Source organism: Harpia harpyja, chromosome 13 (assembly GCF_026419915.1).
Source record: "Harpia harpyja isolate bHarHar1 chromosome 13, bHarHar1 primary haplotype, whole genome shotgun sequence".
NCBI classification, from domain to species: Eukaryota; Metazoa; Chordata; class Aves; order Accipitriformes; family Accipitridae; genus Harpia; species Harpia harpyja.
In genome coordinates this window covers 31,905,438-31,933,007 of record NC_068952.1, presented here as the reverse complement: position 1 = coordinate 31,933,007, position 27,570 = coordinate 31,905,438, and the positions used below count along the sequence as shown (strand labels likewise).

Genomic DNA, 27,570 nt, shown 5'->3' with positions numbered 1-27,570 from the left:
AGGCATATATGAGATTTGTTGGAACACTGAGGGGATGTACATAAGTACTTCCCATTCACAGTTATGCTCAGAAGCAGCCAAGAACCAATTCAGCTCTTAGACCAAGCCTCTGACTTGCTCTGATTTATTCTGGCTGACGTAACAGTTACATTAGTTTCAAGTCCAAAAGAAAAAAAATCTTAATCCATTGATTTATCTGAAAAACTTCACTTTTGATAATTCTTTCTTATGAAGCCTTACTTGATAAGCAGCACATGCTGACTAATGAAGTAAGAAGTAGTCAAGCCTCATGAGAATTGCCTGTAATAATCAAAGTTGTGGTAATAAAATCAAGGCACAGAAAAACAACGTACAAGAAAGAAATGTGTGAAATATTCTCAGTGGCTTATAGCTATAAAAATGCTATTGTTAGGGTAATAATATAATCAGAAATCTTCCTTTTGCTATGAAGGACCATGGAATGTGAAATGACAGCCTCCCTCTGCAATTTCACTGAAAGTGGGCAGCAGGATAGGCATAAGCTGCTCTTAAATGAGAACAGTAACCCCATGCTACATCTTTAATCAGGTTAAGAACAGCAAACTCATAGATGCAATGAGTCCTGGAATGTTTCAGTGGCTTGATAAGGTTAAAAAGATTATCTCCCCACAACTGCCCAAAATGACCCAAAAGCACAGATAGTGGTCCAAATCCAACAATGACACAAGCAATATTACAAGTTACATGAACTAGAAATTATTAGGTACGTGAACTAGGTATTTCCTAACCAGCTGTTAAGCCAAGTTTTTGGAGATTTCTGCTTGGGGGGGGGGAAGTGTATAGTACAGTATTACTGCTATAGTAACTTCGTTAGCTTTCATTCTTTTTAAAATGATGAAACAGAGGCAAAGAAAATGGCCATGGAATTTAAGGTGATGTAAAGATTTTAATGTACTTTTTGATGTGATTCTTATAATTCCTGCAATTTTCTTCTACTTGCAAGTGATGCATGTAGTCTGATCTCGTGGCAATAAAAGCTTTTAACACAACAATCTATCATAAGTCTTGGCGTGCATAATATGTGCAGGATATTTCTCTTAGTTTCAAAAAGAGTAGGTGGGTTTTTTTGTCTCCTTTCGACTATTGAGCTTACTTGTCATTATCTCTGTGAATGAAACTCAAAGAAAACCTTTTAAAACTCTTCTCAAAATGGCTATTTCTTTACTTCGTGCATGTATATGGCATTCAATGTTTGCATCAGCTGTTACAAGTCAACAGGGCCAAGACTGGCATTTAGTGTCCACTAAAGGCAGTTCAAGTATTCAACTCAAGACAAGAAAAAACAGATTCACTAGTCATTTGAGAAATGTCCCGGGTAAATTTTCAGAATTAATGTTCATGATGGTCTTCAGACACTGTCTAAATTTCCAAATGGCAGTACCTCACAATTTAGCTCAAAAATGTTTTGCCTTGTGGCAAAGGTGTAAAGTTAGCATTGTTTGTTGATTAAAACAGGGAATTGGCTTCTTCTGGTCTGAAAGGAAAAGTCAGTTTACATTAGATTCATTTGGAAATCATCGTACACAAATCATTTTCCCAGTTATAAAACTTGTCCATCATGCTTCTCATGGAAATTCTCCTGGTGAAGCCCACATAAGGTCAGGTGTTTAATAATCCTGGTAAAATATATCTATAGTTTATTAACATAGAGATCTCTTCCAACTGCTGTTACTTCTAACTCAACCTGGGATTGAAGAGTTTTAATTGGATTCTCTTCTCTATTTAATCATGAACAATAATTAGGCAATTGCTAACTATTTCCTAGCCATTTCTATCTTCTGTGGGTATGATGGTTCTGCAGCATCAATATGAGTTACTAACAATAGTTAATAACTGTGCTAATAGTAACCATGCTTCTAAACAAGGGGTAGATCTTCTGAGCGAGCAGGTTCTGCATTGTTTCCTAATTGTGTGGTTTCAGTTTCTGCAGAGATAGATGGTGAACTTTAAGAACTCTGAATAATTCATTTGTCTCCAGTAATGTCATGTGAAGGCAAGGATACTCTGTGGACAACTTCAGAGCAGTATTAATCCTGGGTTTCACAATACAGATATCCAGCTATGCTGAAGTCTGGTATTTTCTGCCTGTCACACATTCCTGTGTTACCGCAAAACTCTTTGTGCAGCTATGTGGTGAAACAGATTGGAAAACTAATTCATCTTTTTTCTTGAGAGAGGTAGAAAAAGGAAGAAAGGAGATTGCCAAGAGATTGTCTAACGGTTTATATCATAAACTGTGGTTTTAAATCTTTCTGTATGCATCCAAAGACATTGCTTACTGGTTATAACCTCCATTTGAAAAAAGCAAAATAATTTACAAGATTTAAAGCATCATTCAGAAGCATTTTGCAGTTGGCTCTAGAATAGAGTGTGTGAAGTTAAAAACTGGTTAAATGCTGTATAGTTCTCCTGATACAAAGATGTAACTGTCACATTGTGAATAACTCTGCTGCTGCCATTTAATAGTAAAGCTGCTGTTCACCCAAACTGAAAGAAAACTGGCTTTGGATGTGGAACAGTACCAGCAAAAGTGGAACCCTTCAAAGCTTTGTAGTGCTCATAAAAATGTTAGTACCTTGGGTACTAGCAATTATCACTTTCTTTTATAGAGAAAAAAAATAATTCCATTATTAAATAGAGATGTTTCTAACTCAGCATTTCAGGCTATACTTTCATAGTTGTTAGTAATTGATCTGTACCCTACAGGATCACCCAGAAATGCAGGTATAATCTGCACCAGGAAGAGGCAAAACTCTTACGTTTGTTTCTGTTCAACCTTATTAACCAGTGTGATAGGGAGTTTCTACCACTGTTTTCTTTCTATACATCATAGTACATCAGAACGGTATAGACGGCATGTAGGAGCAAAGAGAAACAGAAGTGAAAGCAGAAGGTTAAACATATTAGCTTAAGACAGTTCTAGTCCAGAAATGAGCATCTCACAATTTGTGGAGTTGATTGCTTAGCAAAAGTCAATGTCAAACATGTAGCTCTCAGAGAGCCCAGTAAGAGTGCAGCATGAAATGTAAAAGAGAAAAATAGTGAATGACTGTTGCAGTGGAGTAAAGGCTGGGTGCTAAGGCAAGCTGTGGCAGTGCTGTGTATTTCTCAGGTTCATTTCAATACTTTGCTGTGATCTGTTATAGCTGGCATTTGCCTGTTGATCCCACTTCAAAAAGCAAATTACAATAATGCCTTTTTCCTGCAAAGTTCAATTGATACTGTTACTCTGTGAAAAATGGAGAAGCTGCTACTTGTAGTCATGTTCTCCATTCTGGAGAACTGGAGTAAGAGACCAAATGGTGCGCTCTGCCAGAATCGGTAACAGAGCAGGCATTTCACCTTTATAAAATCTGTAAAAAGAGAAGATGGTATTTTCCTAACATGCTCCTTGACATGCACAGTGCTGTGGAACATAAAGAGATTTAGTATGAGCCAGTCAGGCACAGGAAGAATAAATCTTTTTTCTATAGTATTTGAAATGGACTGAAAAGCTGATGCTAGGAATTAAAAACCAATCATTTTCATCAAAAACAATCGTAGCAATAGTATCGACTGATACTATCAAGCGATCAGTAACATCATTTCAATTTTCAATAGAAATCAGTCATACCACTGGTATCTTCTGGTTAAGTGCTTTAATCTGCTTTAAAAGCAAAAAATTCAGTCCACTGATATCAGAAGTGGACTTGCTTGTGTCAAAACAAAATTTCTGACATACACTTCTTATATGCTTGAAGTGTCTTAATTTACATTTACTTTGACATTTCAGAGTTTGAATGTTGATTTTCTTCTGGAACTAGCATTGGAGATAAATGTGAACGACAAGCATTTTTGCACAGGATTTGCCTTGCTGCTTACACTAGATATGGTCAGGAAGAATTTTGTGAATTCTGGTTTGGTTTGGTTTTTTACAAGAGTTTTAATTGCCTGTAATAGAAGAAAATGCACAAAAGTGGTGATGAGAGTACGGACACTAATCTAGTTCAGATGCTAAAAGGTGTTTGGGAGGGACATTGTCAGAAAGTTTATTCTGGCCTAACTCTGTTGATGAGTTTTATTTTGCAGCCGTTAAAACATGGAAAGTACTCCATTTAAAGTGTATTCATCATCTAACTAGACCACTTAAAGCAGATCAGAACACCTAAATCTTAAGTAAAATATGAAAAAAAATGGATGCATGTAGTCCATTCTTCTCTAGACATTCTTCTACTTGATAGTCACCAAAACTTACTCATCTTTCTAATGGTGTGAAGCTTCTAGCTCTAATTTGCATCTCTCTATGGAAGTAATGCTAAAGTTGCATGAACAATCATATCTTTTTAATCTTAATCTCTTTACAGAAAAAAATATTTTCTTGTATTTTTGTTTGCCAGCAGTGCTGCCACCCAAAAGGTTGGCAATAGCTAGAAAGAACTGAGTAGGCTTAACATACTTTTCCAGTTTTGTGTATGGGCTAGTTCCTTTACTTTCCCGTGGTTGTCAGCAGTTACTAAAGATGTTACCTTGCTGTTCATGTAAGCACTGTTCCTATCAGCAGACATGCTCTTCAGAATGGGATGTAAGATACTCTTCTCTATGTTTATCCTCTATTTACAGGCAGATTCTTCCACCTCTCTAGCCAAGTCAGGCTTCAAACACTTTTCCTTTCACTGATGGTTCTCTTTCTGTGAAGTCATTAAAGTGTGTTAGCTTAAATTTCCTAGAATTGCCCAGCTCTAATTGGAATAATGAAGCAGGGCCCCCAGAATCATGGAGCTGGCTTTGAAAATGGCAAAATAGAAAATGGGATGTGACATTATCGTTTTATGTGTTGGATTGATGTTTGTCTACAGCTATGAGGCTTAGATTTATTTTATTTTCATATTTGTGAATAAAAATGGAAATACTTACCCAAGGGCATAACTGTATAAATCTTGGCCTAAAACAAGAACAGAAATGTCAGAAGACTCTCAGAAAAATTGTCAGCTAGGTGGCTGGCTTGTTCAGAGCTTTCTTCTGTTTTCTGATTCTTCGGCAAGTTTTTTTCAGACCAACTCATCTGATTTTTATAACTCCCTTTGGAAAGAAATCTTCTCAGGCATTTTAATGATACCTGGTAGTTCTTTCTGATCCACTTGGGTGTTTTGCTCTTGCTGAAGAGCCTTTTCTTGCCAAGACATACTAATTCCTAGATTTCCATTTTTCTGTGAATATATAAGAATTCTTAGAAAGTGAAATATCTTGTCAAGATTTATCATGTTATCATCTGAGGAAGCAGATATATTCCCTGTAACTCAGATTATATCCCCTCGTCTTCATTATTAATTTTCTAAGCAAGACTTTAAAAAAAGAATCCCAGGAATTGAATCTTTCTTTGTTTTTTCTTTTTCTTTCTTCATTGTTTTTTAACAGGTGTGTGAAAGCAAATAGCATATCTAGTTTTCTGTTCAAATGTTATATTATAAAATATTAGTAATAAATTTCACAATTCTTGGACTTGCTTTTCTCTTTCCTATGCTTGTATTGACACTGATTCCCAGGGTTTTCCTTTACAGGCTTTCGTAGTTGTAGTTCACAACTTACAGTGTGCCTCATCACCATGTTCATGCCCTCCTTACCATACTTTATAAGGGACATATGCAGAGATAAATAATTGCAACTTACACACTGGAAAAGTAAATTAGAGCAGAGGTAATGCATTTCCTTATCTGTCTCTCTCTATGTCACTGTTAGGGGATCTTTTTGAAATAGGTCCAAATTCTAAGTGTCCTTTCTACCCCCTACTTGAAGGCAAAGGAAGGCTCTGCTCCGCTCTTGCTCCTTTGGACACGATGGTGGTGGATCTCCATGTCCTGACTGAGATAGAGGCCACCTCTTGCTGTTCTGAGGGCACCTGGCAGTGGAAGCTGTTTGGGGATGAAAGCAATATGTTTGTGTCTTCTTGTTTTGAGATTGCTGTTTGCAAACTGTCTCCAGTTTTTTTATGGTGTTTACTTGCCTCTGCTTCCAACTTTGCTCTCCTCCAAAATTCCCATGAAATGTCCCATTCAGAATACAAAATAGACTGTGACGAAAGAATTGAAAACACACCATTTAAACATCTTAAACTTCCAAACTACTGTGGCACTGATGCAGCAGTTCAGACACTACTTGTTGCTGAAAAAAGATTATCAAGAAGGATATCAAGCAATTGCTAAAAGAGGGAAATGACTCAAAGAAATGAGATCTAGTGGGAAAAAGGAAAAGGAACAGGGAATGTCTCAGTAACAAGGAGAGACAGAGGGGAAGGGTATGAAAATGAAAAGGAGATTTTAGAGGCTGAAGAATGCTAGAGGCACCCACAAAAAAACCCGCTACAGCTCAAGAAAAAGTAAGTTAGAAGACTGAATTTGTGTTTACAGAAGTGGAAGGGAAAGTAAGGCAAAGAGGGAAAAAAGGATGAAAGAAAACAGACTTAATTATTGCATTTGTATTACTATATTATAAGCTAGATTCTTTTTTTTTTCAAATGTAGCGTGAAATCTGATATAGTGGGGTTCAGACTTCTGCTTGCTTTTATTTTCAAAGTGTTCTTTGAATATCATATCCTACTTAATTTGGGGAGGGAAAGGGGAGTCTTGTTGCTACCTTGCCTTGCCACAGTGGGCTGGTCAGCAACCAGGTTGGTCATGGGTTTAGTGTGAGCATCCTCATGGAAGAGACCCACTTGATCAAGTGGGCTACAAAACATAATCAGAAGGAAGAAAAAGCAGAGAGCTGCAGAGAGAAAGTGTTGGATCTGAAATCAAAACACATTTCTCAGCAAAGGCTCAGGTAGCTTGTAATACTGCAAGCAAACACCTGTAGAACCAGGGGGGTGGGGTGTTGGGGATTTTTTTGGGGTGGCGGTGGTTCTTTTGAGAATAAAAGCTAGGTTTTGTCATCGACTACAATGCATGCAGAAGACACCTATGTTTTGTGTTGACTCTTGTACAAAAATTAGAGAGTTTTTTTTCCCTCCAATGCATTTTATAATATTCTTTTTGTTTATACAGCTACTGGACCACTTCAGCTGTCTCTTTAGAAAACACTGTCCTTTTCCATTTACTTGTGTTGTTTCATGACTTCTTATCCTACATTAGGAAAAAAAAAAAAAGAAACACCCCCCCCGCCCCCAAAAAAACCCTACAACAACAAAAGAACCACTGTCCTTTTCCATTTACTTACACTGTTTCGTGACTTCTTATCCTACTTTAGGGAAAAAAAAATCCCCGATGCAAAAAAAACCCACAACAACAACAACAAACCACTCAAAATTCTACTTGAAAAAAAAAATCTGTCATCGAGTAAAGTGCTCTGCATTTTAGACTGCCATAACTCTTGAGCCTGGCTAGTAACAGTATCCTTTCATCTTATCATGTAAGAGCTGGAGTAAGATTTGATAAATACATAGAGGTAGTCTTTAAGCTGCCAGGGTTTAATGATCATCCCAGGGATGGTTGGAACGGGAAAGATTCCAAAGAAATTGTCATACTTTATAGGAAAATACTTTGTAAATCATCCTGTATGCTACTTTTTATTAGATTAAGTATATAATCAGAAAACTTTTTCAGATCCAAAACTTTGATTGCTTTGAAGTCACAATTCAAAGGGAAGTTATCTGATTGTTTTAGAGTTGAGGAGTAAAATATTGATGGGAATGCTGGTTCAAGGAGAGTGCACGGGTTATGGACCATCTCTTCCTTTGAGCTCCATGTATATCTCTGGGAACTTGTAACAGGACAGATTACCCAAGGCAAAGTGTGCTCAGGCTGTTGTTTTTTTTTTTTTTAAACTGCCTTTCTCAGTTTCTCCATTCATGTCTACTAGCTTTTGAGCAATGACCTTCCTTTGGTCTGGATCTGCTAGAGCTAATATACAGCAGATACTGTGTAAGAGTAGCTAACAGAGGATGCTTCTGGTCTAGTGATGCTCCCAGGATAGATAATGCACTGTGCTTAGCTTCTCCGTGATTACTGTCACTCACTTGATGATGTTCAGGGCAGTTACAGAGACAAGAGAAGCAGAACAGAGATTACAGCTAGAATAGTGTTAAGATCCAGTTTTCCACACATGAGACTACAGAACAGTCTCCTATAGATGTTCAGTTTGGTTTAATTTGTTCAGGTTTGAAACTCACTTGGCAAAAAAATAGAAAATGTACCAGTTTCCGTACAGGGTAGACAATAATTTGCTCATTACTCTCTGGGATGTTTGCTTACTCTAACCTTTGCTTTCTGTAATAGATGTTCCTGTCAGGAACATGAATGAATGAGATTATTATATACTTAATGAATTTAAAGTAATTTTGTGCAAACTGCTTATTTTGGATCTATGAACTGTAGAATTCAGAAGCAGTTCCCTAGAAATACATGCTTTTATTAGGTTTCAACAAATCTTATAAAGTATGCAAAAAAAGCTGAAGAGAGTATGGTTTAAGTGTATTTTTAAATATATCTACACATTTATAGGTATTATTTCTAATAGTTGAACAAAAACTTGTCTTGAATTTTTAAAATATGTTAATCTGTCCATTTCAGTATTCATTTATTGCCTGCTTGTAAACCAGGTAAGGGATCTTGTAAACAGTACAGATATGTATCTCCAGGCACAAGTGAAAGAAAAAAAGAAGTGTTAATTTTGTAAAATAAAACACAAGACTAATGCAAAGGAAAAGTAAATTACCCCCATCACATTTACCATCCCAGCTATTCATAATGTCCCAGAATTTAGCTACATGTATCTTGCTGTGGTAACAAGCAAGTTATGTTTACCTTATTGTAAAAATATGTAACTAATTGGCAAGACTAAAATAAATAAATAAATAAATCTGTATTTTCCTTGCTAAAATATGTTTCGTTTTTGTTAGCAAACATGCTGTCCATCATTAATTATCTGTTAATATTCATCACTTACTTCAAACACTCTTGTAAATCATTTGATCAGGATGCAACTCTGCAGGGATTGCCAACTATTCTGTCACATCAGATGGTTCCTCCACCTTTTTTCCTTCTTGGATGGCAATCACAGGATGCAAATGAAAACTTCTTGTGAGATATTTTCTAACATCTGGTTCTTGATGGGCTCCTCAGGCAGCTGGGCTAGGCACACTGGAAGAACTTCTGAGCTACTCTCATAATGAAGTGGCTTCCTGGCCTCTTAAATGCAGTGTCCCCTCCAAGTGCCCTTTGGATGTGAAATGATCTGCATGTTATGTCTTGCCACAGAGTCCAAAGATGCAAATTATATACAGCCAGAAACTGCAAACGTATGGTGTGAATCGAACGTGCTGCAAACCATAAAGTACGTGGACAGTTGGGTAGTCTGTTGTGATGGCTGCTGTGTTTCACATCAGCATGTGAAAAGCCCAAACACCCAAGCTGTAGCAAATGATTTCGCAAATTTCTGGAGTAACAAGGCTCAAAGTAGAGGCAAAAGGAAAGAAAGTTTAGATATTTTAATTTTAAATTGGAAATGAAAATTTGCTTTATGAGATTTTTGTCTGTATGCTAATTTTTCTTTTTTTTGGTAGGTATTCTTAGGCTGTAGTTCTGTATTACAAATAGATAACCAGGGGCTCTTTATAGCCTAGTGGGCTTTCAGGTACCCCGAAGGAGAATGTTTACCTATAAGTACAACTCAACTACATTTTTTTTTTATGGTATGGAGTTTCAACTTCAAGTAAATATGAGGCTTAATATCCAAGATTGCAAAACGTGTACCAGCCTAGTATGTTAACAATGGTAACAGGAAACCTAAAAACAGAGAGCCTATCTTTTTGTCAATTAAATTAAATTGTTGTTATCTAACTACACAAGTGGACTTGACAGTTATTTGTAAAATACCTGCTTTCTGGTTTTTGTCATTGATTATTGTCTTAGATAATCAAGATTGTTGTCTTGATAACTACTTGCCATGAAAAAAAAAGAAAAACAAAAGATAAAACTTGGGGAAGTTTAGATATCACATTAAAAAAAAAAAGTTAAAAAAATATGGGGTTAAAACCAAAACTACATCTCACTTGAACAACAGTTTTCCAAAATGCTTTTGATTTTTTTCAAAATGCAACAGTTTTCTGCAAAAATTGATACTTGATTTAGGTAAAACTCTGAAAGCTCACGAAATCATTTCAATTTGAATAAGCACATAAAACTGGAATACTTTTGATTTCTGCTTGGGTTCTATTTGAAGAAATAACCTGGATCGAAAAGACTGCGTGTGGCTGGATTCTTTGAATTCCTTTGGCAATAAAAAGAACTTTAAGTAATCTTGAAAATGTCAACATTAACAGTACATTGATGTACTTTACAAGAATACCTTCTTGTAAAGAGGAACTTGTTTTTTATTGATGCAAGTGAAAAAAATGACATCAGAGAAGTTACAGATAATGCATTAGGAGGAATTAGACCATTTTCTAATTGTCCTTTTTCCTTTCCTTGCTGTAACGTTAGTATTTGAAGATATGTCAACCTGTGGTACCGATTTGCTATTTTTCTCATTTCTGGACAAGTAAAAGAACTTCTGTGTAATAGCAAACAAAGGTTTTTCATGATTAAAATTCTTACAAGATTTCAGTTAGACTTTTCTCTGGTCAGGTGGAAAAAACACTCCTCAGCATCAATTTAGGTATTATAACAATGTAGAGTTTAAATTTCATTCTTTTGTTTTGTTTTGGTTTATTACTTGATCTGTATCCGTATTTTACTCTTGATGTTATGTATTTACTAAAAGGTTTTGAGGGCCTTTTTATCTTGTGAGTTAAATTCTTACAGAATTCCCAAGTAGCTGTTCTTTTGATCCTGTGGCTAGAAAATTAAAGTTACTAAGTACAATTAATCTGGACAGAAGAAACTTCAGTGGTTCCCTGGCAAAAGAAAAATTTAATTTCCTTTTAGGGAATGAGCTACAGCTCAACATATTTTTCAGATATGACTTGCAGTGCAATGTTCTGGAAGGTGCCACTGTGGAGTGTGTAGCAGCCTTGCCATCTTACGAATTCTTGTAGGAGAATTCAGCAAACTGGTTTCCTAAACCAAGAGTTAGAGGTAGATTGGAGAGTGTATAGATCAGGCACTGTAAGTTAGGGGAAAAAATGTTCCTATATTTAAGAAAGGCAAGGAAAGAGAAATAAAGAAAAGTGTAGCTGGAAGTTTCTCTGTGAGGCTTTGTTTTGGAGCACCTGTGTGGTTCCTCTGTTACTCTGGGACTAATCCTGGCACGAGACTTGCTGGTCTGTGTGAGGAGCCCACGGGAACTGATGCGCTGTACAAACTGGTTGGCACCAAGGCTTGCAGGGTGCTTGGTGCAGCAGCATTATTTCAACAAAGCCTACAAATTCCTTCCAACAGTACAATGCAAATTCAGGATCACCCTAAACTCTCTGCTTCTGGCAATGTTTGGTTGGTTTTTGGCTGAGTTGGGGGTTTGTTATTCCCCTAAAAGCTTTAGCGTCTAAGAGTGAATAAGTATAAATGCTATGCATAGATTTATTGCAAAATTATATCAACTTCATCTTTTAAGTAACAGTGATCTTGACTATTCACCTTGAGCGAGGTGCATTCAAAAGTGGAAAAGAGTGACTTCTTTCCTTGTACCTCCTCCTTCTGAGTTGAGCTTTGGGTTGAGTAGAGTAGTTGGGTTGGAGCAGCTTTAATTAATAATTGGGCTTATTGGCAGGCAAGGATATCACTCCAGAACAACAAAGTCTGTTGAGGGTGAGCTATTTTTCTAGTAACCTCATGTGAATTTAGGGGAGTTTTAATAATCTCAGACTTGTGAGAAGAAACTAGGGTAAAGCCCAGCAAATCTGCTCTATCATTTAGTAAGTACTGTTGCATCGTTAGAAGGATCAGAAACAAACTATGAAAGATACTTGTTCAGAGTGGAGTTTCCCCCCTTCCCCCAAACAACGTACATGCTTCTTCATTAAAGTATAAAATACTAGAGAAAAGGTCATGTCTAAAGTAAACAGCCATGGATTGGTTACACGTTGATTTACTGGAGAGAGTATCATGAGTTTACCAAGTCATTTGAATGCTAGACAGTTGTGGAAAGATAGACTTCTTTTAAGTAAAAGCAATTGTCAAAGTCACATCCATTATAATATTCTATTCTCTGCACCAGAGCAAATCTCTGTCTCAGCTAACATTGCTTTGAAATGCATCACATTTAAATTTGCAAATAAACAACCAACAGCCACTCTCTCTGCCCAAAATAAGAAGATGATTCCACCTGGTTGAAGGTTTTCCTCACCTGGGAGCTTGCATTGCTCGACCCTTACTGTTACCCATCAAGTCTTTCCTTACTCTGCTTTCTTCTCTTTCAGAGCACAGAGTGGTATGCTTTTAAATAGGTGACATTTTTACATCTAATGCATATATAACAGCATTTGAGGCATCAACACACTTTTCATAATTTCACACTGCTTTTCGAATTTACAGGCTTATTAAAATGTTCCCAGTTGTTCCTTTTGTTTGCTGGGCTGAGAAAGAGCTATTCTTACACAGTGTAACCATACAAATAGTGGGGCCTAGAAAAGTTCACTTGTTTGAAGTTATATGGTAGGGAAGAAAGTTCTGTAGATGGAATTTATTTATCTGCTGCAAGGTAGAAAGGCTGTCCTTGAAAATGACTAGCTTTTAAAGTATAACCACCCTGTTGTTTGAACTGATATTCCCGTTAAATTAGCTCCCCATAAGAAAACTGTACTACTCAAAGGAATAGATGACAGCAGAAGCAGTTTCATCAGTGCTTTGCCAACCTTTCTTCCAGAATAGGACCAATATTGAGCAATTAGGAATGCTTGCTTCTCTTTTTACATTGTTTTTGCTTCATGGGGGTTAACGCTGGATTTCTTTTGTTGACTTAATGTAGAACGAGATTATGACCTGATTTCTAAACTGGAGAAAAGCACATACAGACAATTTCTTTTTTAAAGAGACAAATAACTTTAGGAATATGATAACATTCAGAGTTGAAGCAGCTAGTGTTCCTGTCTGTAAGCAATATATTTACTTGGCTGGCAGCATTGTTTAAAAAAATAGGAGGGCATAAAGTACTGCCTTAATGCCTGTTGGAGCTGAGCTATGCTGTACCAAGGTGTACAGAGGAGGGGAAGATGTCTGCAGTACCACTGAGACCCCTACGCTGAAAGAAAGGTAGCATGAATGGTGCTGAATGCGTGGTATCATAGCTTTGTGCTCTCCGAATAATCCAATCAATGCACGGACAGTCTCTTTCCCGTGCATACGGATGGTTAAGGGATGCATTATCTTTGGAACAAGGAGGGAATTTGGAGCAGACGTGCAGAGTAACGCCTTGCTCTCCACTCTGCTTCAGGGCTCAGTTCAACAACACGCTGTCCTTGGTAGAGATCATGGCAAAGCCAAAGTTTAGTTATGAATCATGAAACCAACTGATTTCTCCACTGACATATGTTTACAAAGGTTGGGGTTATTATTATAGAAAACCATAAAATGTTAGCTATTCCTGTATGAGACATTTTCTCATTATACGTTCTTAATGGTTAGATTTCTGTTCAGAAATGTTGCTAACTAAACAATAGCCAAACAAATTATGTAGAAATATAGGAATTACTGAGTAAGCTGTGTTGCTTTGGCAGACTTGATATAAGCTTTAGAAGTTTAGTTTAGCAATCAATGGATTTCAGACTATTTTCAGATGGCTGTGAAAAAGGTGCTATTTGCTGGCTTGGAAAATCTTTGGAACTTGATTGTATTACTGCTTTGTAAGAAGGAAAAGGCCAGATTTTTATTCGGACCCTTGACTTAGTTTTGGGTGGAATCCAACTTGCCTAAAGTTATCTGTCTAGATGTTGGGTGTTTAATCTAAATTAGCCATTGGGTTTTTTCCTGTGATCGTGGAGAGGGGCTGCTGCAAGGGATGATTCACAACAGACTAAAATAAATAGTTAAGTTACGTGGTATCAACAGCCCTCTTGAGGGCGTTTCCTATGTCACTGGGAAATTGAGCCATAGGGATATTGCTGAAGGAAAAGATGCGGTGTTTTTTAGAAGTTATCATTTTTGTAACACTGGAGTGGTATTATTCCTCCCGAAGTCAGTTAATTCAGAAGTTACCCATACTGGCCCATTTTCTGCGGCAAAAAAACAACACAATGAGTTCTGTTGGGTATTCTGCATTGGCATTTCATTATACTAATGCAAGACTGCTATCTGAGCTCAGCCTTGGGGGTTTTAACTCCGGCTTTGACATTATTCCTCTTACCTCATTTAGAAGAAGAGCTGAGCTTACTGTCTCATTTTCTGTAATGTCAGCAAGATACATAATTTCTGTAATTTCATTGTTAGCTTGCAACAAATCAGGACCTTACTTGACTCATGAACCCCATGATGATGATCACAGAATTTTTGTCTGTAAAGTCTTTATTAAGTAATTTAAAATCTTATCCCAGTGAGAGCCCTTGGTTGGGCTGATTGTATGCTAATGTTGTGTTGCCGTCCAGAGGCAGCAACTGTCATAAGGCAATGTTGCTAAAGATCTTAACTGTCTCAATACATCTTGGTGTGCTTTAATGCCTCTAAATTAATTATGCAATTTAGTACTGTTATTAAGTCTTGAATTGCATTACTTCAGCAGAAACATAAAGCTAATGTGATTGTGTGCTATAGGAATGGAAGCACCTATGTTTTTAAGGATTATCCCCCAACATTGCAATTATTCAGTGAACGTCTAGTTCAGAAGGTTCACAGAACATTTTGCTCATATGCTCCTGGGGGCCACTGAAGAACTTACATGTAACTTATGACTTACAGTAAAAGGTCAAAAGTCACAATTATAAGATGTCTCAGAAAGAGATTATAAGAAATGAAGGCCATTGCCAATAGCTTAAGTGCCTATAGAAGCAGAAAATATTTTAAATAAAACATATTTGTAGGGAATACACTGTACTCCATATTCCAGGGAAAAGCAATAATAAACAAAACCAAAAGCAACAGTCCTTGCCAATCTAACTTGGGGACTTTTCTTCTTACCTTCAGATTTGGTTATTGACTTAAAGGTTATTATTTTTTTTTTTTTTTTACAGAACCTAGCTAGGTACCTGAAAATTTTAGTATTGCTGGCAGCATTGGTTCACATCATTTTGAGATTGGTCTGGTATGGTTAACCTTTCCTTGAAGAGGAAAATGGGCTTTTAGTATACTTTCACCTCTGCCTGTAAACGGAAAGAAAACAGATATGAATCCTCTTCCCCGTTTCTGAAGCGTCTTATATTTCTTAAATATTTAAAAATCTAAGTCACCTCCACTCATATCATCTATCAAAAAAACCCATCATTTTCTTTACTTCCTAAAGCATCACTGTGAAAACTATATATACAGGAAAGACAGAATCATTATGCTTTGGGGCACATCACTTGTGTGAATGTATAGAAATAATACTACTGCTCTTTGATTTAAATTGAAATAGAGAAGGAACTATGTATAAGCAAAAAACATGGTTATCCCAGCTAGAAAATGCAACTGAGGATACTATCAGTTCTCAAGGGAAGTGTGTACTTTTACATTTTGTCTAGATGACAGCACTTCCATTACTGTAATGACCTTTAAAGTCACAGAATAGCAAAGCAGCACTGCAACGCAGGAGTGATTATAATGAATCAGCCAGAAGTGCCTGTTCTTATGATATTGCCTGTGGAAGTCAAAGCCTACATACAGTACACAGAGCTTCTGGTCCGCACCAATTCTCTGTCCTGGTAGGGTATAGGTCATTCTGTTTCTTTCCTAGATACATCTCATTAGAGCTTAATCTCATATATCACCAACTGAGTTTATATACTCCTGGAGTTATTTACAGTATTTTTCTCATATTAACTCATGTGAGTAAACGTATATCAACAGCAAATGTTGATTACTGCTTCCCTCAGTAGTACTCAGTTGCAAGCTTTTTCCAATACTCAATTAAATAAATCCTGTGCAAAGCCAAACCTGTATTATCTGAGCAGAAGAGTTAAACGGTGGTAGGAAAGCCATTGGCTTATTTCTCCTGGGCTGTCTGTCTAGTTTTAGTAAAGTATTGGCATTGGGATGACATCCTATACTTTGTAATTTTGGGAATCTGATTTGTTGATTAAATTGTGAATTTAATGACACAATGTGACATGACACAAGGGTTTCATGTCAGGCTTGTTACCTTCCCACATATCATTCCTTTCTTTTTTTTCTTCCTCATCCCTTCTCCCCAACAGCTGAAAGCTGTTTAGGTTTTTAGTTTGTGTAAACATTCAAACAATTTTCAAGATATCGATAGGGAAAGAAATGGCTGAGCTGCTTTTTCCAATACTGAAGTTCTGTATACTAATTCAGTACAAAATTAATAACAGATCTTTAACTTCAGTTGCACAGAAAGCCACACTGCAAGTGATCTACAGAGGTTAACAGATTTTCAGATGAGCGAAGGCATGTTACAGTCCCAAAGCTTGCTTACGATGTTCTCCCGTAGAGGGTCAGGAGTATGTCCCCGCAGTGAGCGCTTCTCAGTTTCTGCTCCTCAGGCCTGATGCCTGTGTGGCTGTTCACAATAACAGAGAAAAACAGCAAGCAATAACTTGCGTTCCTAGCAATGAGAAATTTTAGTTAAAAGTCAAAATCGGCAGCTTTTCCTACACTGGTTTGTGTTACGTTAGATGTTGCTGTAGTCTGTAAATGGTACATAACTATATGTATTCAGTCCTGGGGCTTAAGTACAGTTAGGCTTTCATATAAAGAAGCACGGATCTCCCTGGTATGCACCAAGACCCAAAACGGGCAACCTGTCCCTCTGAACACTGGCATCAAAGAGGGCAGCGGCTGCCAAACCATGCAAAACTCCCTTTGCTGGGTAGCAGAAGCATCTCGATGAAGTCTGGGGTTGTGAGCCTCGCCAGTTCATTGGGTGTTTCGTACTGGATGGAGCTGTAGCCTGTGGGAGTTAGTTCTGAACCTAGTCCACCCAAAGAGCAACCCTTCGGGGCACCGCTCCATGGACCAGAGCAGCTGAGCTGCTGCTGAGTCACTTTGTGGTGGCACAGGGGGACGGGGACAGGGGCTGTGATCAGTCAGTCCATGGTGGCTTCTCTTTGCCGCTCCTTCCTCCTCGCGCTGCTCCCTGCTCTAGCATGGGGCCTCCACGGGCTGCCGTCCTTCAGGATGAACCTGCTCCAGCCTGGGCTCTCCGTGGGCCACGGGCTCTTCAGGCCATGTCCGCCTGCTGCTGCGTGGACTGCCCGGGAGCGCTTTGTTCTTTTCTAAACACGCTTTCCCCGAGGCACCCACCCGCGGCTGAGGGTCTCAGCTGTGCCCGGCCCTGCGGCCCTTGGGGCCGGCTGGAACCTCTCCTCACAGAGGCCGCCCTGCAGCTCCCCCTGCTGGTGCCTGGGCACGGACACCCGAAGCAGAGGTAAATCCAAGTCCTCTTAGCTGGTTTTATTTCATCCTTTAAAGTGACATTTGCCCTGGAGGTTACATCAGTGCTGCCACGTTTGCTGGTGTCTCCGGGGCGTGCAGGAGCGTCTCCCTCCCCTTCCCAGGGAGGGACGCCATTTGCGCCGCTCCCTCCGGGCGCCTGGGAGTAGCCGCAGCCGCAGGAGATGGCTCCGACGCCGGTGTCACGGTGTCCCAGGGTCCTGCCGCCGGGCCCGGGAAGCCGCCCGCTCCACAAGGAACTGACATGCAGGCTGAAGCCGGGCTGGTGCCACCGGGCCGCTGTGGGGGCTGGCAGGTTTAGCGCTGGTGGGTTTATGGGCGAGGTAGGCCTGGCCGCTGGTCACACCTTCACCCCGTGGCGGTTTTACAACAATCGGTTCCTTTCCGAGCTGTAAGGATTTAAAATTACTCTTTAATTTAAAAGAAGAAAAAAAAAGTGATTTGTTTTCTTCTGCTCTGCAAATAGATTTAGGGAAACTTCTTGGATAAAGAGGCTTAAGTCCAGTAGATGCAATTACAGCTGTTGTGTCTGTAACTCTTGGGTGTGGAAGGAGTTGAACATTTAATATTTCACCACCTTTTTTCTTTGCCCAGAGACATAGTTGTATATGTTTGAACATAAAAGCTGCATTGCAGCCACTGTCTGGGTTCATTTAGGGAGTTGTTTAAGGTTTGGATATACATACTGTTAACTGTCTTTTGATGTAGAAGAGTGGACTTAAGTAGGTGAGTGTGGGAGATTATTGCACCTCTTGCCAACAGCTTCTCTCTTCTCTGTCCTTATAAACATCTTCATTAACCCCATAATTTCTCATCAGAAGTTTCGTGAAGACAATTTTCGGGTAATTTTGTCTATACTTGATACAAAATGGAGTTTAGAAAGAAATTAATGATTACTGAGATTTTCCTCTATTGCCTAGAAGGCATAGTTAGGAAAGACCAAATTATGGGACATTTCCTACCTGGGTACCCCAGTGAACAGGCAGCACGTTTCCATTAACAGACTTACCATCCCTTTTCAGGAAAGTCCATCTGCTTCCAACTGATAAAGCAGCATATTACTCATAGCGCATTCAACTGCCTCATATTATAATTCAAAACTTTACTTGTGCTTTCCCACTGTCTCAGATTTAACACACCAGACACGTATCATGTACATAAGTCACACCCAAATATTTCCTGAAATATTGAGATTTCTAATGTTTCCTTAGTTTGTTGTTTTGGGTTTTTTTTTTTCTGTTTAGTGTAATCAGTGACACTGAAGACCACACGTGGGGGAAACATCTTTCTCAATTGCAGTGATAGGTGTAGAAAAGGCTGTCAGTGAGAGGGTCATGAATATCTTAAAATTTTGGAGTAACTGTTAGTAGTGAAACTCTGTATGGAAGAAACGGAGCAGTATGTTTGCTGAGGACATCTTTTTCAGATAAGGTTGTCTTCCATGAGAAGGGGTATGTGGGGTTTTTTCATGCATATATATATGTAGAGTGGATCCTAATCTCACTCTAAATGGCTAGATGGATCAGAATATTTATAGACTAAACAGTGGATGAAAGGGATTTGTAAAAACAGTTATTATGGATACCTATTTATGATCATGAGATGTGAACACTCAGGTTGGGATTCATCAAAGCAGATTTACATGTGCTGTGTAATGGATGGAGGACATGAGATACTCCTAAGGCTTGCTTCATCTCATCCTAGCGACAACAGCTAAAATACATCAGCTCTGTTGAATGGTCCTTTGATGTGGCAGCTTTTCCTGTGTTGACTTCGCAGAGTCTGTACAGCTCAAGGGTAGATGCCTATAACTGTAAAGATATCTAAAATTAAGTGGGACCACTTCCTAAATTATTAAGGCTGATAACTATATACCAAGTAGTGAGCTTCCTGGTTTCGTCTTTTTAGCCATGGTTGTCTCGTAGTGTCATGTAAATAATAAACAAAAATAATCTTTGTTTTCTTAAAAACACAGCTGCTATAAGTCAGGCATCAGTAAGCACCCAAAGGAATCAAAATCTAAGAGAGATTCTAATCACTTCTAGAATTTTAAAAAGCTTTTGTGATTATATATCAGATACATAGAAAATATAAGTAATAAATAGCAGTTAAACTGAAGTACTCTCCTAGTAGTTGTTACTACTGAATATATTCAGACACTGTAGTGCACCTATGAGATGCTTTGTACGTGAACTGAACTAAGTTGAACACTTTTATGCTGAGCAGATCTAACTGAATATTTCCAAAATAGCCACTCAACTTTGCCAGTGAAATGCTGAAGTCACTATTCTAGAGTGAAACAAACGTGATATGTCTAGACTGAACAATTTTTGAGCTGTGAGACTACCAAATTAAAATCATACCTCAAATGTCTGGATTTTGTTTTACCATACTCCTCAGAACTTCAAAACAAAACGAAACCTTCTAACATAGTTATTCAGCAGCTGAAGCAGATTTGGCTGAGTCAGTACTATAAATTGACATCTCTTCATTGTCTAAATTCAGGATGCTAATCACTAATTTTTATCTTGATTAAACTGGATGAAAGGGGCATAAAATTATTGCTTTCAGTCATCCTCAAAAAATAAAAGTTGAGCAAATTGAATGAACTGTTATGTGACATTAAATTTGTCCTTTTATTTTGGCCCTATGGAATTTGTGCTACAACCTCAGAAATGCAGAAGATGATTCAGTTCAATGGGGGCTTAGTTGACATTTGCACAATATAGGAAGAATTTATCTTTATAGCTAGTGTTAAGAACAGACACAGGACATCAATCTATCTTTCAAGTCAGAGTTGTTAGAATGAGCCTGTGCCTCCTTCTTCCATCTAATTTATAGGATATTCTAGAACTGTTCTTCCTTAACGTAGCCTTTTGAAGCAGTTCAATGTCAAATACAATATTAACATGTTTATTGGGCTAGGGTTAGAGAAAAGATGATCCCGTCATTTTGGATTTCGTGTGAAGGGACCACTGGTAGCCAGTGATTGCAATGAGATCTCTGAGCGCATCAAGTGATTCATCATTTTACAGACTACTTCCATAACAGACATGGAGCTAAAATTAATCTTGTGCTTCTTTTAAATTCCATTTGACAGGTCTAGTCTCCATACTTCAAGCAGTGAGTTCAGGCCAAAGACATTGGCAATAGAAATTTGTGAATAAATAATAGAAAAATTCTGACAATATCTCTCTAGTGCGTTGCCAGAAAATTGCAAACAATTTTGTTTCACTTTTGGTGTCTAAAAAAATTTGTTCTATTTTTTTAATGCAGGTTTTTGACTCTCCCATATATTATTCTGAATTCATGACCCATGTGTACTTTATGTATCAATAGTGCTAAGTTTTGAGATATTTAATCAAAAAACTGTACGTTCAGTAGTACCTCAACTTTTCAAAATTCTTACCTACTTCTAACCTGTGCTGGCTGGGAGTCAAATCAGCAGCTTGAGCTTGGAAACTGGCTTGATTCCTTTTGTCAACAGTACAAGAATCTCTTTTTATAAACCAACTCTTTCCTTAAGGTAAAAAAAACCTCTAAGAATGTGAAAATAAATTAATAACAACAGAAAAACTGTTCCCAGCAAGGAATTATGTCTTGAGCTAGGTGTAGCATGTTTTCCTCTCATATCAGTGCAGAGGTGCTTTTCAAGCGTATAAACATTGCAGTTGCAATCTCTTAGCATCCAGCTTTGATCTTGTCTTGGTCCGGAATGATTCTAACCTCTTTCTAATGAGATCCAGCAGAAGAAGCGCAAGGCAGAGACACCTCTTTCAGCTTGCAGACTTTTTTATACCTGAAGCTCAAGAATCAAAAGATTTTCTGCCCTTTAAAGTCCACTGGAAATAGAAGCTGCAGGGCTGATATTGTAATACGCTTTTTTCCTGATTTTATAAAGTCATCAGGATTATATCCATAAAATTATTACGGTACCTTTTATCTGTGTAGGTACACCTAGAAGCATTTTTTAGGATGATAAATGTGATGTGTAGTGTTTTGATTTATTTTTTAATAGATTATTTAGGCAAGAAAATACAAATAAGTAACTAAGTCTCTCCAATTTTTGAGACCTTTTTTTTCCACACAGAAAGGCAAAAATTGCCCAAAGTTCATTAGAAGAAGAAAAAAAAGGACCCATGAGATCATCTTTATCTGTTGATAAACACTCAGGTGAAATACCCATCTGACTATGTATGAAGTTTTACCAGTCTGATAGTGAGAAACCTACTTTGTGATACACCTCTGTATAAACACAGGAACTCAATTTCTCAATGCAGAGTCAACGCGTGCAGATTCATCTTACCAAGTAAACAAAGCAGAAACTACTGTATCCAGTGTTTTGCTTTCCACAGAAGTAGTTCTCTTATTTAAAGGCCTTTCTGACACTCTAGTCTCAAGTGAGTTTTTATCAAAAATAAATAAAAAGCTAAAGGCAGCACACAGGTGCACTTCTTGTTTTACATAGGGATTCTCATGAATATAGGAAAGGAATCATACAAGTCATAAAATGTGATCTTCAGTTCTGTACCTGGAACACAGTGTGCCCACCTGTCCAGGCAACAGCATCTTTTAAGGTATCGTAATCATGGATGTATTTGTAATACCACAGATCTCAGTCCCCTCCTCTCCATAGCGTGCCCACATGTGCAGAGCCTAACTCAAGTTCCTCGGTCATGCTGCCTCCCAAACCATGCCCAAGCTGAAATCCTACTAGGACCGGTCTCAAAGTTTAAGAGCACAGATTGAGTTCCATTGCCTAGAAACACCCTGCAAATTAAATTTTCAAGCATAGACATATAGCAATTGAGGTTGGAGGTGGCTGATGTTGGCTTAAATATGTCCAGGATTCATGCTGATAAGAGGGGTGGGGTTTTGGGGAGTTTGTTGGTTTTGGGGCATTTTTTGGAGCAAGTCTCCCGGAAAGAATAAAGGAGGACTAATGAACTGTATCAGCATAGAAGAATGGTTCAAACCATTTTTTCCCAGGTGTAAAATACAAATCAACCAGGTTTCCATCCTCCCTGATTTTAAGGGGTTAGCAGCTGCGTTTTATGATGTCTATTACAGGTCCACCCTCACATTACCTATTAGCATCTACCTCCAAATGCTTTGTGTCACGTAACAGCCTTTCTCCCTTTTCTAAAAGAATCAAATTGAACCAAGGTGGAAAGATGCGTGGGGATAAAACTTTGATGCGGTTGCTTCAAATGGACCTTGATATTCTGCACAAGTTGAATCGTCAACTCGTTTTAATTGCTTTCATAAAGAGTAGAGTTTATTAGTTTTGTAGCTGAATATACAAACAGCACAAGCTTATTCGAGGAGTCTTAGTTTATTGTAAATTAGGGCAATGAATTCCACAGCTCTGAGTCACAACCTGCGTTGTTAGGGGAGTAAAACTGGATTCTTGATAGTAATAGCATAAAATTAAAATACAGTAGAAAATTACTGGGAAGAAATTTCTTTATTGAGAATAGCTTGAAAAGCTAATTTAATAATGAATTAGTTTATTGCTAACTAAAAACATAATAACTTGATATGAGGGAAATTATTAAGCATTATTAAACTTCCAGTTTTAATTGTCAGAAACTGTAATTCCTCAACTAAAGGGAGGCTCAACTAATTAAAAAGAGGGTTCCCTTTTCAATTGTTTTGCAGTCTTAAAAGTGTAAAAGTGACTTAAAACTGACTTTGGTCATGAAGCTGATTTTTTTAAAGTATTTTTCTGCATTGCTACTGTGAATGAGAAATGCTTTTCATCCTTTATACTTTATGTATAAAAAATAATTGAACAATTAATTTTTTAAGTGTTTTAAAGTGTAATTCTCATTGTTGTTTCATGGGTGACAGTACGTAGAGTTTCACCAAGGACCTTTCGAGACCTCAGTTAAACAGTAATTGGTACATGCTGTACAAATTACAGTTTTAATAAATAAGTGAATTACTAAGGTGTGGATTCACTGCTGCGTCACTGGAGTGAAGTACTGAAACCAGACCTGCTGTTTTGAAAGTCTGGAACCATCCTTCCTGAGCCAAAGGATCGAGCTCTCCCACCAAAGGCTCCACGATGTCCTTACAGAGCTTCTGGGTCACTTTACAGAGTGAAAGCCCTTTGCAGGCACGAGGTGGTTAAATGATGTGCGTGAGCTCCCTGGCTGCTCCTTGCCTCTTTCTGAGGGTTTTGCTTTCTTTGCTCGGTGACCTTGGGTGCAGACGCATTTCCTTGTGCTGCGCTTCCTGTGCATTGTCTGCCTGGGAGCAGTGGCCGGAACAGAGCGTTTGAGTAGCGGTGTAACAGCTCGGCACAGAAATGCCTAGGAAAAGAAATGCTTCAGGAAGTGGGTTTGGAGCAGTTGTCTTTCATCTAAACATAAATCTGGGCTGAGAGGGTATCAAAGCCTGCTCTTAGGAAAGGGTTTGCCACACTGATGTGTCCAGGCTGGTTCCAGTTAAGAATTGCATGGAGCTATTTGTGAGACAAATAATGTGTATTTCTTCTTTCCTCACCGTATTTAATCTGATCTGCTTGCTTTCCACTTGATTCTTGCAAATACAGCCTCTTGATTCTTCATTTGGTGTATGACTGTGTTCAGATTCACTTCCACTCTAATGCATTGCGCTTCTTGGCTGTGCGGGGTTAGTGGAGGGAACAGCTGTCTTCCAGGAGAGTGTTTTACCAGAGGATGGAGAGACCTTCATGATTAATGGTATATCAGAGCTGTGTTAGAAGTGCTGTGTTGGCGTGCAGCAAGGTACATGGGTAGTAAATGTGTATTTTCTTCCATTCTGAAAATGAACTGGAATATGGTCTCAGTCTTGTTTGTTAATAATCTCAACTTTCTTGTTCTTGGTTTGGTTTTTTTGTTTTGTTTTTTTTTTCCTGAGAAACTGAGCATCCAGCATAGCCAGTGTGTTATCTCTCTGGTCTGCCGCCTCCTTTTTATAACACCTGGGAGTGAAATCCTTTGGCATGCTGGTAAAGGATGAGATACTAAGAAAACACATGGAGCATCTGTAGACTCAGAATCACTCTTCTGTTTAAGTTATTCAAAGGCGTCTTAAAGCCTTAGGCTGCAATGGCATGCAATAAATGGAATAATAATGGCACATGGTTCCACTTGGTACTAATTTTATATAACAGAATGGAACATGGTAGTCAGTGGCTAATCCTTCTCCTACACTTCTGACTTCAGGAATTTACCACTTTTGCAGAGGAAAGTGTGTTGTCTAGGTTTTAATTATTCATATTTTTGCTTCCTCTGTAGTTGTGTCAACTTTTAAAAGCAACTGTATATTAAATGCAGCTGGAAATATAATGTATGGAATACATTGGGGGGGTATTTTTCTAGTTTTTTACATTTTTTACATGAAAATTAATATTCCAAACCAGCTTTCTAAATTGGTTAGCTTGAGAGACTGCATAATTTGGGGAAGAAAAGGAGAGCCCAGTTCTTAGTTCTGCCCCTGTGTCAAGCTGCTCCTGAGTTGTGAGCGGGCTTAGCATCCCGTGTCCCTCTGTGCCCAGAGATGCCAATTTCCAGGCACAAGCCAGCCAAGCTCCCTTGCTGACTCAGCTGCAGACTAGTTTGTGCTGTCTTGGAGAAACTGTTATCTTCACTCCAATTTGGTCACTGGGTTTGAAAAATCATCTGAAAATACTGTGATCATACATAGCCCTTTGCGAGTAGGTGTGAGCAGCCCAAACGCTTGTCAGTACCATCTTATTACCACTGCTCCAGATCTGTGTGATACATGCACACTTGAGTTGTTCTATTTTCAGCTAGGTCTCCAAGATTGAAAAAAAGAAAAACAAAAAAGATATTATTCAGTAATAGAAAGTATTAATAGTTTTTGTCTTCTCTTGGTCCAAAGGAAGCCTTTTGGCTTATATGTCTGTGCCTCCCCCATGTGTCTGTAATCTATTTTAATAATTTTTCTTCTGTCTTTTGTTTTGTTCACAGCCTACATGCTGACACACTACCAGTTTTATTTCCAAAAGAGGAGTTCACAGAACTACGCAGTGCCTGATCCAACTAGCCACTTTGATGTTCCTCACTGGACCATGTAGGTACAATTCAAAGAAACATATATATTCATACTATATTGTTCCAAGTATTCAACATATCGGGAAACAGCAGATTTTTGGCAACACTGCTCACTTTGTGAAGTCAGAGTCTTATGGAATTTATGGACTACAAAATCATTTATTAAGGCCCTCTAATGTGATGTGTTTTATCATCAACAGAAACATCTATTTTAAGTTGTTGTGGGTGCTGGGAACGCTGCGATGCCTATGATTCCTGTAGGCATACCTCAGCTAACTTTAATAGCAGCTGCAGTGGTGCAAATTTCAGCTTAGGCACAAAACCCGGCAGAGAAATTGAACTAATTCTCAAGCAGTTGGCAAACTTTGCGCTTCTTGTTATTACAACTGCACAGCTAGCAGAATAAGAGCTAGTCAGGGTAAGAGCTAGGCTGAACAGGTTAAGAAGAGTAGACCAGTATCATGTTATTGGTAATCAGGAGAAAGATGCCTTCAGGTTATTCCTGTTGAGCATCTTGAGCTTCTGCACAAACCTTCAAGTTTTCTATGAGTATCAGACAAAAAATGCAGCCGATATTCCACCTCCAGGATTTCCCTGCAGAATAATTCAGTCTTGCTATAGTAGAGGTGAGAATCTAACAAGTTAAATTCAGTTTCTTGAAAAGTATGTTTTCACTCCTGGTTTTGATGTGCTAGCTGGGTTTAGTTTCAACAAGTCATTTCCCTCAGCAAGAGTAAACCTAGACAAAGAACTAAATTGTTCTGATTAAATTGCCAGAATTCATTATCACTTGACTGCTTTCTCCCTTGTATGTTATGCTGTTTTATGTCTCAGTTGCAGTAGCATTTAAAATAATTTACATGAATTGGTAGGCTGCAGCGTTTATGTTTACATTATAGTTGGTGTTTCTTTTACATTCCTTACACATTTCTGTAAAACTTCCACTTCAGTTTGCATTTCTAATTTTGTGGAAATGAACTGTAAACATGGATATGTAGCAATGGTTTAGATGGCCTGTATTTACACATGCTGGCACACTCTCCTTGCAGAGAAAACGGCTCTCCTCACATGCTTGCTTTAGGGACTGTGGCACTGACAATTTATTGTGATTGTTTCTGGAGTGTCTTGAGATTTCAGTCACTCAATTCTGTCTGGAGAAAGCTGCTAACCAAGTCATCTCAGGAAACCATTTTCATAGCATACTGGCTGAATCTTTATGGCTTCAATACTAACAACAGATGTCTTGGATGAATCCTGAAATGATGCTTAGCCCTGCTTTCATATCCTGAAATTAGGACATGGTATCTTGCACACTGTTACACAGCTCGCCATATTCAGTTACAGTTGGTTTTGCCTTTCATGTTGTGTTGACCATATTCCAGCTTTACTTACTTTTTTTTCAGGTATTTTGTGTAAGGTAAAAGGTTGTGGGTTTGGGGTTTTTTTTTTGCTGATGACAGATTTTCTATTAATAAAATTCTGAAAACACATAAATTTTCTGGTTTAGTAGTTAAATTGTCACAATTCATAAGTGGGTTGCTAGCTCTAGGTTGAAGAAGAGGTTCATGTTCTCTGTTCTGAGTATCCAAAATCTTCCCCAGTTGTAACTGATAGGCAGGAAAGCAATCTCAAAAGACATTTATTATGCTGGAGAGGATATCGAGTCTGAGGAGAACGCGTTTTCTGTAGGTATCAGTGGCACAACAATTCCTTGTCAGGAAATTTTTTAATTTGTGCCAAAATTCAGAGTACCCCAAAGGAACTGGGATTGAACTGTATTCAGTTTTAGCCTGAAAGGAAAGTAACAAAGAAAATACCTGAATTCATATAATTAACTTCTGCAAATTTTGTTACAGTCCACATCTCTCTCCCTGTATAAACATGTATTATTTGTCACTTAGACTCTGACGTGACAGTGGGGAAACAGTGAGCAAAAAATAAAAGGTCAAAGCACCAAACCATATAATCCGTCTATAAGAAATATACTAACAAAGTTTTCAGAAAGCCAGAAATTAGTATCTTCTTTTTTTCTGATACTA

The 27,570-nt window shown here is 38.2% G+C and overlaps 1 protein-coding gene across 1 annotated transcript in view; it reads left to right on the top strand.

Moving 5' to 3' along the window:
- Nucleotides 1-27,570, top strand: part of CHRM3 (cholinergic receptor muscarinic 3) — a 289,836-nt gene that overhangs the window by 129,578 nt on the left and 132,688 nt on the right. The window contains exon 3 of the mRNA XM_052805705.1: nucleotides 25,448-25,550. Coding sequence (XP_052661665.1) covers nucleotides 25,453-25,550 — 98 coding nt within the window. The 5' untranslated portion in view covers nucleotides 25,448-25,452. The remainder of the gene's footprint in view (nucleotides 1-25,447; nucleotides 25,551-27,570) is intronic.